The sequence below is a fragment of the Equus quagga genome, chromosome 14 (assembly GCF_021613505.1).
Source record: "Equus quagga isolate Etosha38 chromosome 14, UCLA_HA_Equagga_1.0, whole genome shotgun sequence".
NCBI lineage: Eukaryota > Metazoa > Chordata > Mammalia > Perissodactyla > Equidae > Equus > Equus quagga.
The window spans coordinates 96120326-96134316 of record NC_060280.1 but is presented as its reverse complement, the minus strand read 5'-3'; the positions used below and the strand labels follow the sequence as shown (position 1 = coordinate 96134316).

The window sequence follows — 13991 nt, the reverse complement described above, 5'->3', positions numbered from 1 at the left end:
ATCCAGCGAGAGCTTAATCATGGCTGAGGGGATGGAGTCGAGAGGGAAGAGGGCCAGCCACACGGGGGATGTTTGAATGACTGGGGCTTCCCCCCGTGAATCTGGGACAGCTGAGCACCTGACCATGGACGTGATGGGCAGGTGACGCCAGATCACCTGCAGCTTCTGCTGTGGGCCGGTCTTGGACCCATCTGCCACATTGTGAGGAGGCCCAAGCCACGCAGGAGGCCACGTGTGGGCGCCCGGCCCTCCTTCCCGTCTGAGTGGCCTTGAAGCCAGCCCAGCTCGAACCTGCAGACGATGAGGCTTCCCGGCCGGACCAGGCATCCCTCGGCAGGACCAGCCAGCCCACCCGCGGGGGGCCCCAGCCCATCACCAGGAGGCACTGAGACAGTGGGGCCACCAGGTTGGGGGTGGGGGTGGCTCGCAACGCGGCCCCAGAAAACCAGGACGCACAGGCCCACGCGAGTTTTTATGGTTTTATTAAATCCTTACAAAACAGAATACAAAATTCCGGCTTTGACAGTTGGTTGTAAAGGAAACCTTCTGAGCTGTATCAGTTTGCCTGGTACAGTGGAGTTTAAAGTGCTTTGATGTTTTTCCCCCACTTTTAAAAAAGATTTGAGTTTTTTTTTTTTTGTCTTTTTTCACACTTCTTAACATCGAAACACTGCCGTGCCCCCCGCGCCAGGGCGGCCTGGGACCCAGCCGCTCGTTCACAGTTAAGGGTTCGGACCAGCTCCCCCAGCCGCCCCGTCGAAGTGATGGGGGAGGAGGAAGTGGCTGTCCCACCTTTGGGGAAAAGAAAAAAACAAAAACAAAAACAGAAACAAAAAACACAGCTGCTCATAGCCCAGCTTTCCAAAGGAACATGGACACAGCGCCTGTTGCGTCTTTTTACAAAAAGGCGGACTCCCCCGTTGCGAAACGTGGGGTCGCTGGCGGGTGAGCCGTGGAGGGGTGGGGCGGCCCCACCCCGGGTCTTTGGGAAGGCCAGTCCACAGATCCGGGCGGGCGGGGGCCGGGAGGGCTGGCGGCCCCCACGACCTGCGACAATCGAACGAGACTCGAGGGGCTGCAGTGACGGCATCCCAGCCCCCCAACCCAGGAGGCCCCCCCCGACATTCAAGTATTTCTTAACAACGAGGAAGGGAAGTCAACCGATGTTTTTAAAAAAACTAACAGAATAGGATGAACAACTAGAAGCCGTCGGCCGGGCGGCGGGAGCCCTGCCCAGACCACGGGGCCAGGCTGCCCGTGGGGCACGGAGAAAAGGAAGCCAGTATTGCATAGTGTCACCGCCCCAGGACCGGGGTGGGGTGCGGTGGCCAAGGCCGGGGGTCACGGGGTCACGCACGTGTGACCTGTGCGCTGGGGCGGTCGGAGGGGTGCCCGGGGGAGGGGGTGGTGGCAGCTGCAGCCGTTTTCCTGAAGGTGGGCGGAGCAGAAGCCTTGCCCCAGGTTGGCCCTGCTCCAGGAGGGGCTGACAGCGCTCACACCAGCCCCGAGGGTGAGAGGGGCAGGACGTGGCCATGGTCAGACTGAGCCCTGAGAAGGGCACTCGGGTGCCCGGGGAGGGGGTCAGTGGGACCCCCACGTTGGCTGACGGGTGCCTGTCCAGCCCCTCCCACTTGCTCGGGGCCACCCTCCTGGGGGGCAGAGCCCCTGGTGGAGCGGGCAGTGGGGGCGGCCCCCATCAGCTGCAAGCTTAAGGTCAAGGTTCAAGGGAGCCCCGATTGTCAGTCAGTGGGGGGGGTCCGGCGGCCATCCACCCTGCCTGCCTGCACCCAGACCCCCCTCCTGCCACAGGGGAGACCTGAGATGCCCCGGTGCCCACCAAGCCGTCGGGCTGTCTTTGGGGGAGGGAAGAAGGACCCGCCGTCCCATGAGGGGGGCGCCGAGGGGGGCCCATCCCTGAAAATACTGTGAGGGCCGGGGAGGGGCAGGCGTGGGGCCTCCTGCGCCCCCGGGGTCTGGAAGACGGCCGACGCCCTCCTCTCCTGAGTCACTCACGTTGGGGGGGCGGTGGGGGCAGCGGGGGCCTTTCACAGTACAGGCGAGCAGCGGGCAGCGGGCGGCAGACCCAGCCACACGCCCCACTCCCCCCGCCAGCCCCGGGCCTGCTCTGCTTTAAACACCGTTAAGAGGAGAGAAAAATGGAGGGGGCGCAGAGAACGAGGAAAAAACCCAGAGCAAAAACCTCATATAAAAAGACCCCCCCAGTGGAGCTCGGCGCCTCGGGATCCAGCCGGGGGGAAGGGCAGCCTGCTGGTCACCGGCTGGCAATAGCTTAAAAAAATCTTTAGATTTGATGGGGGTGGGGGCACCTATGTACAGAGGGAGGGAGGGAGGGAGGGAGGGGATCACGCGTGGTCTCCCACCAGGACCACGGGGGCCGCGGACAGGCTGGCTCGCTGCCGCCGCTGGGCCAGCTTGGACTGCGAGGGCGGGGACAGCTGCAGGCAGCGTGAGGTAGCTCTGATGACCACGGGCTGGCCCTGCCCCGCCTCCTCGGCCGCGTCCTCCTCGCGCTGGGCCAGCTGCCGGTTCATGGCGATGGCCTCGGCCGCGAACGACGTGAGGTCTTTGGCACAGCTGTTCCTGGGGGCGGGGCGGGCGGTCACCGAGGACACGGAGGGGAGCTGCCAGGCGCACCCCTGCTTCCCTGGGGACCCCCGGGGTCTGTGCAGGGCCCTGGGGGAAGGGCTGCGAGACCTCAGGCCCCCTCAGTCTCCCCAGGGGGCCAGGACTCCAGCTGGGGGCCCCATCAGTCACCAGGTATGAAAACACTCAAGCGCTTGGGTGACTTCTCCCCAACTTACACATATTTTAAAGCTTTTCCAAACACCTTAACATATAGCCCCACCCCCGGGTGTGGAGCTCCCCTCCGAGCCGAGCGCCTCACCTCTGCAGGACCATGGGTGTGGGCAGCGTGTTCTCCGGGGCGCACTGCAAGGACACAGGAGACGCAGCTGCAGAGCAGACACCACCGGGCCCCCAGGACGGCCCTCCCCCGCAGGCTGTGACCACCCCAGATAAGCGGGTGCACGTGCCAGGACCGAGCCAGGCCAGGGGGAGGGGACGGGATGGATGACGACAACACTGCCCGAGCCCAGCTCCCCAGGCCAGACCGCTCACCAAAGCTGACCCCTCCTGCGGTTCCAGCCCAAACCCGTGGCAGGGGCTCCCCTTCCCGACCCTGCTCTCCTGACACTCCTGAAGCGGGGCAGCCCCTGCACCGGCTCACCTCAGGAGCAGGGCCCCGGTCTGTGCTCCCCACGGGGGCCCCGGTGCCAGCTTTTATTTTTGGCTAAGCTCCCTGGCCTGGGGTGGCAGCCCGGCTCAGATGACCACTGGGCGGGAGAAACACGAGCTCCGCCGACAATGGTGCTGGGCGTGGCAGGCCTCTACTGACCCTGGCTCCAGGCCCGGCCAGAGGCTCGCCCCCCAGCTGACCTCAGCTCCGGTGGTCCCGACCCCTCCCTGGCCTTCCACGGCTGCGCCCCCCCAGCCCCCCACTGTGCCTGGGCTCCTAGCAGACACCACCACCAACCGCCTGACCACATCTCAGAGTGGCGACACGCGCTCCAGGTCACCCCCGGGCCGCGGAGGAGGCTGGGTGGGGGCGGCCGGCACTCACCCCCCGCACCCAGGGGTGCTGCAGGACCTGCGCAGCACTGAGCCGCTGCTTGGCGTCACGGACGAGGAGCTTGGAGATGAGGTCTTTGGCGGCGAAGGAGATGTGGGCCCAGTCTTTGTCGGGAAACTCGTACTTGCCCTCTTGGATGCTCTCAAACAGCATGTTCTGGTGGACGCGGGGCGGAGGATCAGCCGCAGCCAGCGAGGGCAGAGGCCAAGGCCCCGATGACGGGACGGCCGAGCCCAGACCCAGGTAGGGACCGAGACACTGCTGAGTGACAAGCTCCTTCAGGGCCCCAGACCCCACCACGGGGCCTGACCTGTGACCCGGGGCCCAAGTTCAAGGATCCCCGACTGGCCGCTCGGACAGCAGGATGGCTGGAGAGCTCTGTGGGACTCAGGACTGGTGTCCTCAGGTTAGTGGGCAGGGCGGGGCTCCGGGGGGCGAGGGGCCAAAGGTCTGGGGGGTCTGGAGTAGAGAGCCAGTCTCGGGGGGGGGCCCGCACTGGGCTCTGCCCAAGGGAAGCCTGCTTCACAGAAAAGCAGCTCCGGGGAACCGGCCCTGAACCCTCAACCTCGCCATGCGGGCAAGAAGGCTGGAACCCTGTCACCCCAAATCACAGGCCTCACCCCCTCCTCAGCTCCCTGAGCCCTGAATGCTCTTCCCTGTGGGCCAGGGGACCCAATGAGCCTCGGGAGACCCAGAAAGGCCACACTGGCACTGCCCAGGGGATGTGTGGCTGATCTAAGGCCAGGCCCAGGGAGGGACACTGGGCAGGACCCAGGATAGGGTGGGGTGCGTGTGTGTGCGCACAGACTGGGCCTGGAGCTGTGCACGGGGAGTCCTCAGGGTTCATGATAGTACCCAGTCTAGGTCCCAGGGTAGGAACGGGGGTGCACGGGGTGCCCAGGCCAGGTCCCAGAGCGGGCGATGGGGTGCATGGGGTGCCAGTGCAGGCCCAGGGTGGGATGCCCGATGCAGATTCAGGGTGGGGGTGCCCAAGGTGCCACTGCAGGGCCCAAGTTGGGGCAGGGCTTCCGGAGTGCCTTGGGCAGGGCCAAGAGCAGGGTGCACGGGGTGCCCAGGGTGCCTGGTGCAGGGGCCCAGAGCAGGTGCACGGGGTGCCTGGTGCAGGGCCTGAGTGGGGGCGGGTTGCCTGGTGCAGGCCCCAGAGCGGGGTGCCCAGGGGGCCTGGCGCAGGTTCAGGGCAGGGTGCCCAGGGTGCGGTGCTGGGCCCAGGGCGGGGTCCCCGGAGTGCCTGGTGCAGGGCCCGGGGCGCGCGCACCTGGCAGGCCGGGCAGGCCTCGCCGCGGTCCCAGCCGCAGTCGCTGCCGCAGTGGCCCACGAAGGGCGGGTAGCCGCTGAGCAGGATGTAGAGGATGACGCCCAGGCTCCAGAGATCGCAGCGCTTGTCGTAGATGCTGGCCTCCTCGCTGAAGGCCTCCACCACCTCGGGGGCCATGTACTCAGCAGAGCCGCACTGCGGGCAGAGGGTGGGGTTGAGGGGTAGGGGGGGCCCGTCAGCGCCTCGGGACTTCCCGACGTCACGTGAGGCGCTTGAACTCGGGTCACCCGAGCCCGCCGCGCCTCAAGGCCCCGCCCCGCCCCCACCCCCGGCCAATCAACAGGCACCAGGAGCCCGCCCTGTCCAATCAGGAACAAGTGCTGGGAGCCCGCCGCGCCCGCCCAATCAGCGGCAGGATCCGGGAGCCCGGCCCGCCCCGCCGCGCCCGTCCGCCCAATCAGCGGCAGGCTCTGGGAGCCCGCCCCGCCAATCAGCGGCTGTTACCAAGCGGAAGCCCGAGCTCGCAGCGGAGCCTCGGCCCCGCACCTCGAGGTTACGCAACCGCAGCCGCAGCTGCAGCCGGACCGGATCTGCACCGGATCCGGGCCGTCCCACCCCCCGTCGGGGCGCCCCTCACCGGGGTGAGCAGCTCCGGGGTGGAGATGGGCGAGCAGTCCCCGTTGAGTTTGATGCCGCTGCCCAGGTCGAAGTCGCAAATCTTCACCGGGGAGACCTGGGGGCGGCGGGCGTGAGCGCGGGCTGGGCCTGGGGTCCCCGGGGAGGGGGGGGGCCGCCCCCTGCAGCCCTCACCTGGTTGGGGTGCTCACAGAGGATGTTCTCGGGCTTTAGGTCCCTGTGGGCGATGCCTGCGGGAGGAACCGCGCAGAGGGTCAGTGGTAGGTGGACAGAGGGCATGGCTGGACCCTGGCGGATCCCCAGGACCCCTCCGGGGATGGCACCTACCTTTGTTGTGCAGGAAGTCCAGGGCGCTGGCCACGTCCTGCACGACCACGCTGGCCTCCAGCTCATTAAAGTGCCGCCGCTTGTGGATGTGGCTCAGGATGGAGCCTGGGGCCGGGCCATGGTGGCGGGAGAAAATGCTGTAGTCACCTGCGTGTCCCCAGGCCACTGCCCAGTGCCCACCACCCCACCCCACCCCACCCAGCACGGACAACCCGGCTTTAGCCTCACTGGGCCCAAACTGCACCCTGAGCTGCTGTGTGGATAGAAAGCGCAGACCCCACAAGCCCCCTCTGATGGGCAGGACCCTCTGACAGGTTCTCCCTGGTGGCCCTGAGTTGGCGGCCCATGAGGACCCAGCTGGAGATGTCCCCCAGGCCCCACGTACCCCCTCGCATCTTCTCAAACACCAGATAGAAGCGGTCTTCCTCCTCGAAGAACTCGATCAACTCTAGAACGTTCCTGGGGTGGGAGGTGGAGAGGCAGGAAGGGAGTGAGGCCTCCCGAGGCCCCTGGACCCACAGCCCAGCCCAGGAGGGCCACCTTCTCCACCCCTGGGCCCACAGGAAGGCTGGGACTGGGGCCGCCCACCTCCGACTGTCAGCCCCCTGCTGCTGGGCCGGCCCACAGCGCCCAGCATACAGTGGTGCTCACTAAGTGCTTGCTGGGGGCGGCGAGGCCTTCGGGCCCATTCGTCCCCTGAGGGACGGCTGGGGGCCCGGCGTGTGACAGGCTGGGTCACGTTACCTGTGTCCCTGGCACTGATACAACATCTCCACCTCCCGGAAAACCCTGCTCCGAATGTGGCCCGGCTGCTTCTCGATGATCTGAGAGGGCATGCGGATGGGGGGGGGGGGGGGGAACACAGCAGCTGGGTCAGGCAGACCCTCCATGGCCTGAAGGCCCCCCCAACCCAGAAACTCCCCCCATTTCACGCCTGAAAGACCTTTAAGCTCTGCAAGGCAGAACTCTCCTATGGGGGCTCAGAACTTGCCGGAAATCAGAACGGTGGTGTGAGCAGCAGCTGGGGACAAAGCGTTTCCCCTGAACTGTGTGTGTGTGTGTGTCTGTGTGTGTGTCTGTGTGTGTGTGTGTGTGTGTGTAAGGGACAGCAAGAAGGCACAGAGGTTTCCCAACAGGCCTGCAAACAGGACCCATGTCAGGGTCTCTTGGACTGGCCGGCCTCCCCTCCCTGACTAGGAGCCTGGTGGCCACTGTGCCAGCTCACACACCATTCAGGAGACTAGAAGGGCCTCGGGGTACCAACTACCAGCCAAGCCATCCCCATTGGCCAAGTCTCACCCCCAGTTCCACACCGGTCTGGGCAGATGCCCTCAGCCTATGGGGCCGGGTCTATTTCAGGCCAGCCCAGACTGGCCGCCTGCCCACCAGCAGGTACAGCCTCCCAGGAGCCCAGAGCTCAGGAAGCCAGCCCGTGCCTCTGCTCCCAACCCCCACTGGCACCCAGGAGCTCCGAGGACCCGGGAGTTCTGGGCCACTCCCCTAGGAGCGACCCCAGCCACCTAAAGGTGGCAGCCAGTTCTCGCCCCGCAACCTCGGGCCCCACGCACCCACTGGGAACCTCTTCCCAGGGCTGGACCCTTGAGCTCCACCACACAGGCTGGGTCCCCACCCGCACCCAGGCGCCGGGCCCAGCACCACAGCCCGGAGGAGGAGCTGCCGTGTGTGCCACTGGCCACCAGGGCTGGGCCACTACCCTATGCACTGTCTCACCTGTCTAGAGACAACACACCTGTCCCAAAGAGGAACAGAACAAGCAAGTTCTACAATGCCACCAGCCACACCCTCCTGGAGTAACCTGAACCTCCTCCTGTCCCTGGGGAATCTGCTAAGAGCCCCGCTTCATGGAGAAGGCAGCTGTCCCTTGCACGAGGGGGACGGCCTTCTAGGTCACACACCACGTGACCCGGGCTACCTAAGCACCCCGAGCCTCTGTTTCCATGTCTGTCAAACGGAGACAGGAAGCCAGAGTACCGACAGGATCCGCAGGAGGAAGGGCTCAGGACACCTCGTGCGCAGAAGGTGTGTGCGGCCATCCCATCGCCCACCCCTCCTGGGAGCTCCCTGGAGGCAGGGACCACAGCCACCTCTGTTGCCAGACCTCCCCCACGACCCGAGGCTTCTGGCCAGCCCACAGTGCCCCCCCAGCCCAGAGGCAGGGTCATGGGGGACCTGGAAGGCTTCTCAGAACCTCCGATCTGACCACCTGGCTGGGCAACCCAGGTGGCGAGGCCACAGCTGCCAGGCCACTCGGCCACCCCTGGCCAGACGCTGCACGGGGTGAGCAGGAGCTCTCACAGCCTGCCCTGATCTCCCCCCCCAATGCCGAGCCCCCCGGGGCCACGAGAACTGTGTCGCCCTCCTAATCCTCGTAACCGATACAGAGAAGCATTTGTCATCCCTGGGGACGGGACTGGCCTGAGGTGACCCAGGAGACGAGCGCCAGCTCTGACCAAAGTCCCTGGCTCTCAGAGGCCACTCAGCACCAGGCCCACGGCCTCCTGCACAGGGGCTGCCCCTCGCCGTCACTTCCCATGGGGACTCGGGGGCCCAGCCTAGGCTGACCCAGATTCCCAGGGGCGGCCTGAGTCACCACCCCTGAGGCCATTTTTAGACACTGGTTTTCCCCAGATGGCTGCTGGTCTGGGAGCTCGAATGCCAGCACGCCGCCTCCTGCCACCCCTCTGGCCAGTGCCGGATCCCAGGCCTGCGGGTGGCGGGGGGAGGCGAGTGGAGCCGGCGGCATGTGCCCACCTTGACGGCGTACTCCTGGTTGGTGATGAGGTTGACGCAGGTTTGCACGCGGGCGTGGGCACCCTCCCCGAGCACGTCCTCCTGCAGCTGGTAGACATCTGGGGAGCAAGGGACAGTGAGAACCGCCCTGGGGGGGCCCCTCGCCCCGCCAGCCCTCGCCCCACCGGCGTCCCTCACCTTCGAAGCGGCCCGAGAAGCTGTCGGTGGCCCGGCACCGCTTCTTTTTCTTGCCCCTCTTCTTGGCGTCGGGGATGTCGATGGGCTGGCTCGAGGGCATATCTGGGCAAAACCAGGAAGGGAAGCCCACCAGGTTCAGGAGGTAGCCCCTGCCCCCACCTGCCCCCGGGGCTGGCCTGCCGCTCTCAGGCCCAGCCCAGCCCTCACCCCTCCACCAGTAATGCCCCCTCCCTCCCGGCCCCTCACCAGGGCGGGCCGGGCACTCCAGGCTGAAGTCCGCCTCCCCGAGGTGCGCCTGGTCTAGGGAGAAGGCCAGCTCGAAAGGATTCTGCCCCTGCAGGGGAGAGAAGAGGAGAGAGCGCTCTCAGCACCCCTGTCAGGACAGCCCCACCCCACAGAGAGACCGGCCGTGAAAACACACATGCTCCCCCCCACCCAGCCACGTGACCACACGCCGATGGGGAGAGCCTGGCTTTGCTGACCATGAGCAAAGGGACCTTCTACCCCGAGCCCAGGGTCTTTGGGGTCTCTGGGGAGGGGGGCCGTGTGGGAAGGGGCCGGACAGACACAGGAGCAAGGGGCGCTGCCTCCCATGCCAGGACCAAGTCCCGTGGGGCCCAGGCCACACCTACCCTTGGTGTGCTGGCCTGCAGAATGGGGACAGCTCCACAGCCCGCCTGACCTCGGGCACGCAGTGGGAGGGGTGAGTCACTGGCTCCTGGGCCAGGCACCCAGCGGGGAGGACTTGCCTACGTTCCCACGGCCTGCTGGGCTCCATCCTACCTGCGCAAGGCCCTGGTCCTCCTGGCCTCAGTTTCCTCTCTGTGAAACAGGCACCACTGCCCTCCTTGCCTCACGCTGCCCTCTCCCGGCACCACCGTGCTCTCTGCCCCTGGATGGTTTTCTTCGTCCCCCTGCCAGCCACACCTCCACTCCTGGGGCTGCCTGTGAGCCCCCCAGCTCTGGGCATGCTGAAGCCACCGCTCTGTGGTCTCCCGGTGCAGCCCCACCCAGCTCCGCCTCCTCTCTCCCAGCACCCCGCCGCTGATACTGGACTGCAGCACACTCCCAGGGGTGACGGGAGAGGCACCCACAGGCTCCAGTGTGAACACTGGGCCACCCTCTGCCTGGCCCTGCCCAGGCCACAGCCTGCACTGTCCTACTCACCCCTGACACCCCCAGGAGGGTGCCCCTCACGGGCCCCAGTGCCCAGCTAAGAGACCAGCCCTGGTGAGGAGGGGCCCACTCAAGCTCCCTGCCTGCCCCCAGGACTGGGCACAGGGTGGGAGAACCCACCCATGCAGGAGAAATGGTTTTCTGTGCCCCAGACAACAGGTTGCTGGAACGTAAACATTTCTGCAGAGCAGATGATCCAGCGTGAGGACAGGCGGTCCCTGCCTCATGGGCGAGGCTTTAAAGCTGGGACTGAGGCCCAGCCAGGTCTCTTTAGGAATCAGCTCTAATGGCCAGGGCCTCGGGTGGACGCCCAGGGGTGGTGCCAGCACCGATGCTGGGCGACCTGAGCCAAATCACTGCCTCTCTCTGGGCCTTGGGACAACTAGGGCATGGGCTTTGGCAAGAGGATGATCCAGCAGATAAGAAAGTCCAGGAGAGCCCTAGGGAGACCCCAAGGGGCGTGCCGGCAGGAGGGGCCAGGCCAGATTCCTGCAGACAGGAGCCCGGAAGCCAGGCTGGCCTCAGAGGGGGCAGGCGGAGGTCAGAGGGAGCGGCTGACAAACAGGCGTGGGCCCTCCCCGCCTCCCCACCCACCCTGCAGATAGCTGCTGGGAGGCCCGGGCAGGGGAGGGGAGCGGGAGGGAGGGGGCACTCCCGCCAGCCGGCGTGGGGCTTGTCCACCAGCCCCTGCCCACCCAGGGGTCCGGCCCCCACGGGGAGGCAGCCACACGGCATCGCCAGTGCCCACATCAGCACTCTGATAAGGCTCCATCCACAGGTGCCTGGTGACCACTTCCCCCTGGGAGGGGGGGGCCTCAGAACGGCCACATAAGGGGGTCATCAGGAGGGAGAGTGGACGTGAGGCTGGCAGCCAGCACTCGGCCTAACCACCTCAGCCCTGGGCCTGACCAGCATCCAGGGTGACACGGGAGAGAGCTACCCCCAGCTCGTGCGACCGCATAAGGGCGCAAGGATCCAAGGGGGCTACCAGGTCCCATCACTGTCCCCACACGCCTGTTGAGCCTCCAACTCAAAGCAGACAGAAGAGACAGCCAAACCACCCAGGTGAAGGAGCGCGACATTCAACAAGCTCTTGTGTCCTGGTCACCACCTGCAGGGGAACCCAGGACAACCGCCACTCTTTCCGAGCCTCCACTTTCCCATCTTAAAATGGGGAAAATCTGTGGTCGACCCCGGCAGGCGTGTCACCCTGCTGAGCTGCTGCCGGACCTGAGGGAGGGTGGTGCCTCTAGCCCAAGGGGGCAACCCCAGGGCAGTGGGAGGAGACTCCAACTAGGGTGGCCGGCCCAGGGCCACCTCAGAGCCAGGACTCCCTGGCCAGTGTCCCTCCTACCTCTTGTGGGACTCCCATAGTCCCACCTTGGCTCAGGGCTGTCCGGCAGCCTGCAGAGGCCAGCCCGCAGTCCCAGGCAGTCTGGGCGGGCTGGGCCCAGGGCTGGCTAGGGGACTCCAGTCAGCAGGCCTTGGCAGGAGGCGGCTGGAACCATCCAGAAAGTTCGCGTTTGCTTTGGCTGCTGTGCTGGCCCCACACACTGACCCCATCTCGGCTCACACCCAGCCCCAGGAGGAGTGAGACCACCGCCAGTGACGCCTCATGTCCACGCCCCTCCCACCCAGCCCTGGACACTTGGACTTGCCAAGGCTGTTGCTGCCCTGGGGGGGGGAGCGAGAATGACAGGCGTGTGGGCAGGGGTGGGGCGCTGGCCAGGGACGCTGGCTGGACAGGCCTGGGAATTCTAACCCAAACAGTCTCAGCTGGCTCCTCCCACTCTGGCACGCCAGCATATACACATACACACACACACACTCACACACACCCAGGTCCTGCCTCCTCTACTGGGCAACAGGTCCCCGTCCGAAGCGGCCCAGAGAGGTCATTACATAACTCCACCGGTGGGGTGGGGCGGCGGTGACATCACTGCGTCCCCTGGGCCAGGCCCGGTGAGGCCCCTGCCCAGCACCTGCCCACCCCCCCTGAACTCGCTCATCTGAGACCAGCGCTTGGCAGCCATGGGGCCACCGCAGAAACTTCCCGCTCCGACAGGAAACAGTGCTTGGGCCTAGAGTGTCTGGGAGGTGCAGGACTGGCGGGGCATCCGATCCACTCCCCCATTCTGCAGACCACCTAGGAGGGCATGCAGGGGTGCCTGCAGCCCTGCCTGGGGCTCCTGGAGGAAGACCCCTACAGATCCCACAGGCCCCATGGAGCTGGGGACAGGACTGGGGCCTGCTGACTCCCCCAACAGCGTGCACCGGGCTACAGCTTGCAGGGGACACACAGGCAACGGTCTCCACGGGTAGGGGGCCCTCAGCCCTATTTGGGGATCCCGGAGGAAGGACCCCACAGGCCCCATGGGGCCGGAGACTGGATTATGGCCCACTGACCACCCCCCTTCACCGTTGTACACCCGGCTGGGGCAGCCCCAGGCGCACGGCGGGGGCGGGCACGAACCCCGGGGGAGATGCTGGGGGCGGGCTCCGCGCCCCCTCCAGCGGCCACTCGGGTGGTCTCACCCGGAGCGCCCCCCAAACCAGCCTGGCCCTCACCTTGAACGAACGGTGGAAGCCCTGAAGTTCGGCTGTTTTCTTCTGCACCATCTTCTGTCCGGGCCCCGCCAGCGGGGGAGGGGACGCGGGGCCCGGGGGGCGGCCGGGGAGGGGACCCTGCGGGCGGGAGCAGACAAAGGAGGGCGTGAGTGGCCGCGGCCGGCGCGCCGGGAGTCAAGGCCAGCGCGGCCGGGTTCCGCGGGGCCCGATCCGTGCGCCCAGGTCGGGGCCGGGCCGGGCCGGGCCGGGGTCGCCGGGCTGCACTCACCGGGGTCGGGCTCGGGCCGGGGCCGCAGAGCCGCCGCCGCCGCCGCCGCCGCCCGAGACGCGCAGCCCCGATCCCGCTGCGCGGACCGCGCGGGGAACAGCGCCGCCGCCACCGCCGCCGCCACCGCGGACTCCTCCGCCTGGGCCGCCGCCGCCGAGAGGAGCCGCGCGCGCCGCGCCGCCGCCGCTTTTATAGGCCAGGCCCCGCCACGCCCCCAACGCAGGCCCCCGCCCCCGGCCCCGCCCACACGCGCACGGCGTAGGGGGGTCGGAGGGGGCGCTCCGGGTCCGAGTGCGGCTGCGCGGTCCAGCCGCGGGGCCCGCCCGCGCGCCTGCGCAGTGCGGCGCGGGGAGGGGCTCTTGGTGCGCGAGCCGGGCAGGATTCTGTCGGACGTGGGCGGGGCTGCCCGAGGCTCGGGGAGGCCGGCGGGACGCAGGCGCGGAGCCGAGCCCGAGCCCTGCCCTTTGACACCACCCCAAGTCTCTCTGCCGGAGCCTGGGATCCACCGACTCCCGTGGGCGATGCTCCAGCTCTGGGACCTGCTGTGGCTGCCTCGTGCAGTTCCCGATCCCGGCTCCGGCAGGCGCACCCCAACACGCTTCCAGGTCCAGCCGCCTCCCCCGGGGGGCTCTCCAAGAGTTCGCCCCATCGTTGGCAGGGAAGGAGGACCACAGTAGCGGGTGGGGACAGATCTGTGAAGGACCCTCTCTCAGTCCTGCAAAGGAGCGTTTTCCTGGCCTGATGGGGAAAAAGCCCAGGGGTTGGGGGCAGCCAGGACAGGACAATCCTATTTTGGCTGGGCACCCCTTTCCCCAGGCCCCGAAAGAAGCAGCCCATCCTAAGCTCCGTGGCCCTGCAGCCCTGCGGTGCCAAGTCCTCAGTCCCTGAGCTCGGGGCACAGGCCTGCGAGGTGGACAGTGGTCCCTCTTCTGGAGACCCCAGCCTGTCCTTCCAGAGGCTGCCCACCTCCCACCCCCAATTGTTCCTCAGCCAGGCGTGGCTGACCTGAAGCTGGCTCAGCCCCTTCGCCGCCAGCCAGCCTCTGCTTATGTGTTGCCCCCCCAAGACCACAGCTCAGGCCACAGGAGCCGGGAGGCCGGACCTCAGCCAGCCCCAGGGCGTCTGGGGAAACCTGGAGGGGA

The 13991-nt window shown here is 67.1% G+C and overlaps 1 protein-coding gene across 2 annotated transcripts; it reads right to left on the bottom strand.

Annotated features, from left to right (window-relative positions):
* Positions 1 to 466: 466 nt before the first annotated feature.
* On the bottom strand, positions 467 to 12988 carry MKNK2 (MAPK interacting serine/threonine kinase 2). Of its 2 annotated transcripts, none has more exons than XM_046685831.1 (14): positions 12850 to 12988; positions 12582 to 12698; positions 9084 to 9171; positions 8838 to 8939; positions 8661 to 8758; positions 6633 to 6712; positions 6274 to 6347; positions 5889 to 5993; positions 5736 to 5791; positions 5563 to 5658; positions 4926 to 5120; positions 3641 to 3805; positions 2906 to 2949; positions 467 to 2601 (listed from the first exon to the last, which is right to left on the bottom strand). In XM_046685831.1, exons 2-14 carry the CDS (start codon positions 12630 to 12632, stop codon positions 2364 to 2366), a joined length of 1392 nt encoding a protein of 463 aa, XP_046541787.1. In that variant the 5' UTR covers positions 12633 to 12698; positions 12850 to 12988; the 3' UTR covers positions 467 to 2363. The 2 variants fall into 2 exon arrangements, with proteins under 2 accessions (XP_046541787.1, XP_046541788.1); XM_046685832.1 differs by having other exon boundaries at positions 467 to 2595.
* Positions 12989 to 13991: the final 1003 nt, after the last annotated feature.

Coding starts and splice junctions, on each gene's coding strand:
- MKNK2 (XM_046685831.1), bottom strand. CDS start 12,632: ATGGTGCAGAAGAAAACAGCCGAACTTCAGGGCTTCCACCGTTCGTTC. Junction 9,172..12,581: donor GCTTCCACCGTTCGTTCAAG/GTGAGGGCCAGG, acceptor TCTCCCCTGCAG/GGGCAGAATCCTTTCGAGCT. Junction 5,792..5,888: donor GGACTTCCTGCACAACAAAG/GTAGGTGCCATC, acceptor TTCCTCCCGCAG/GCATCGCCCACAGGGACCTA.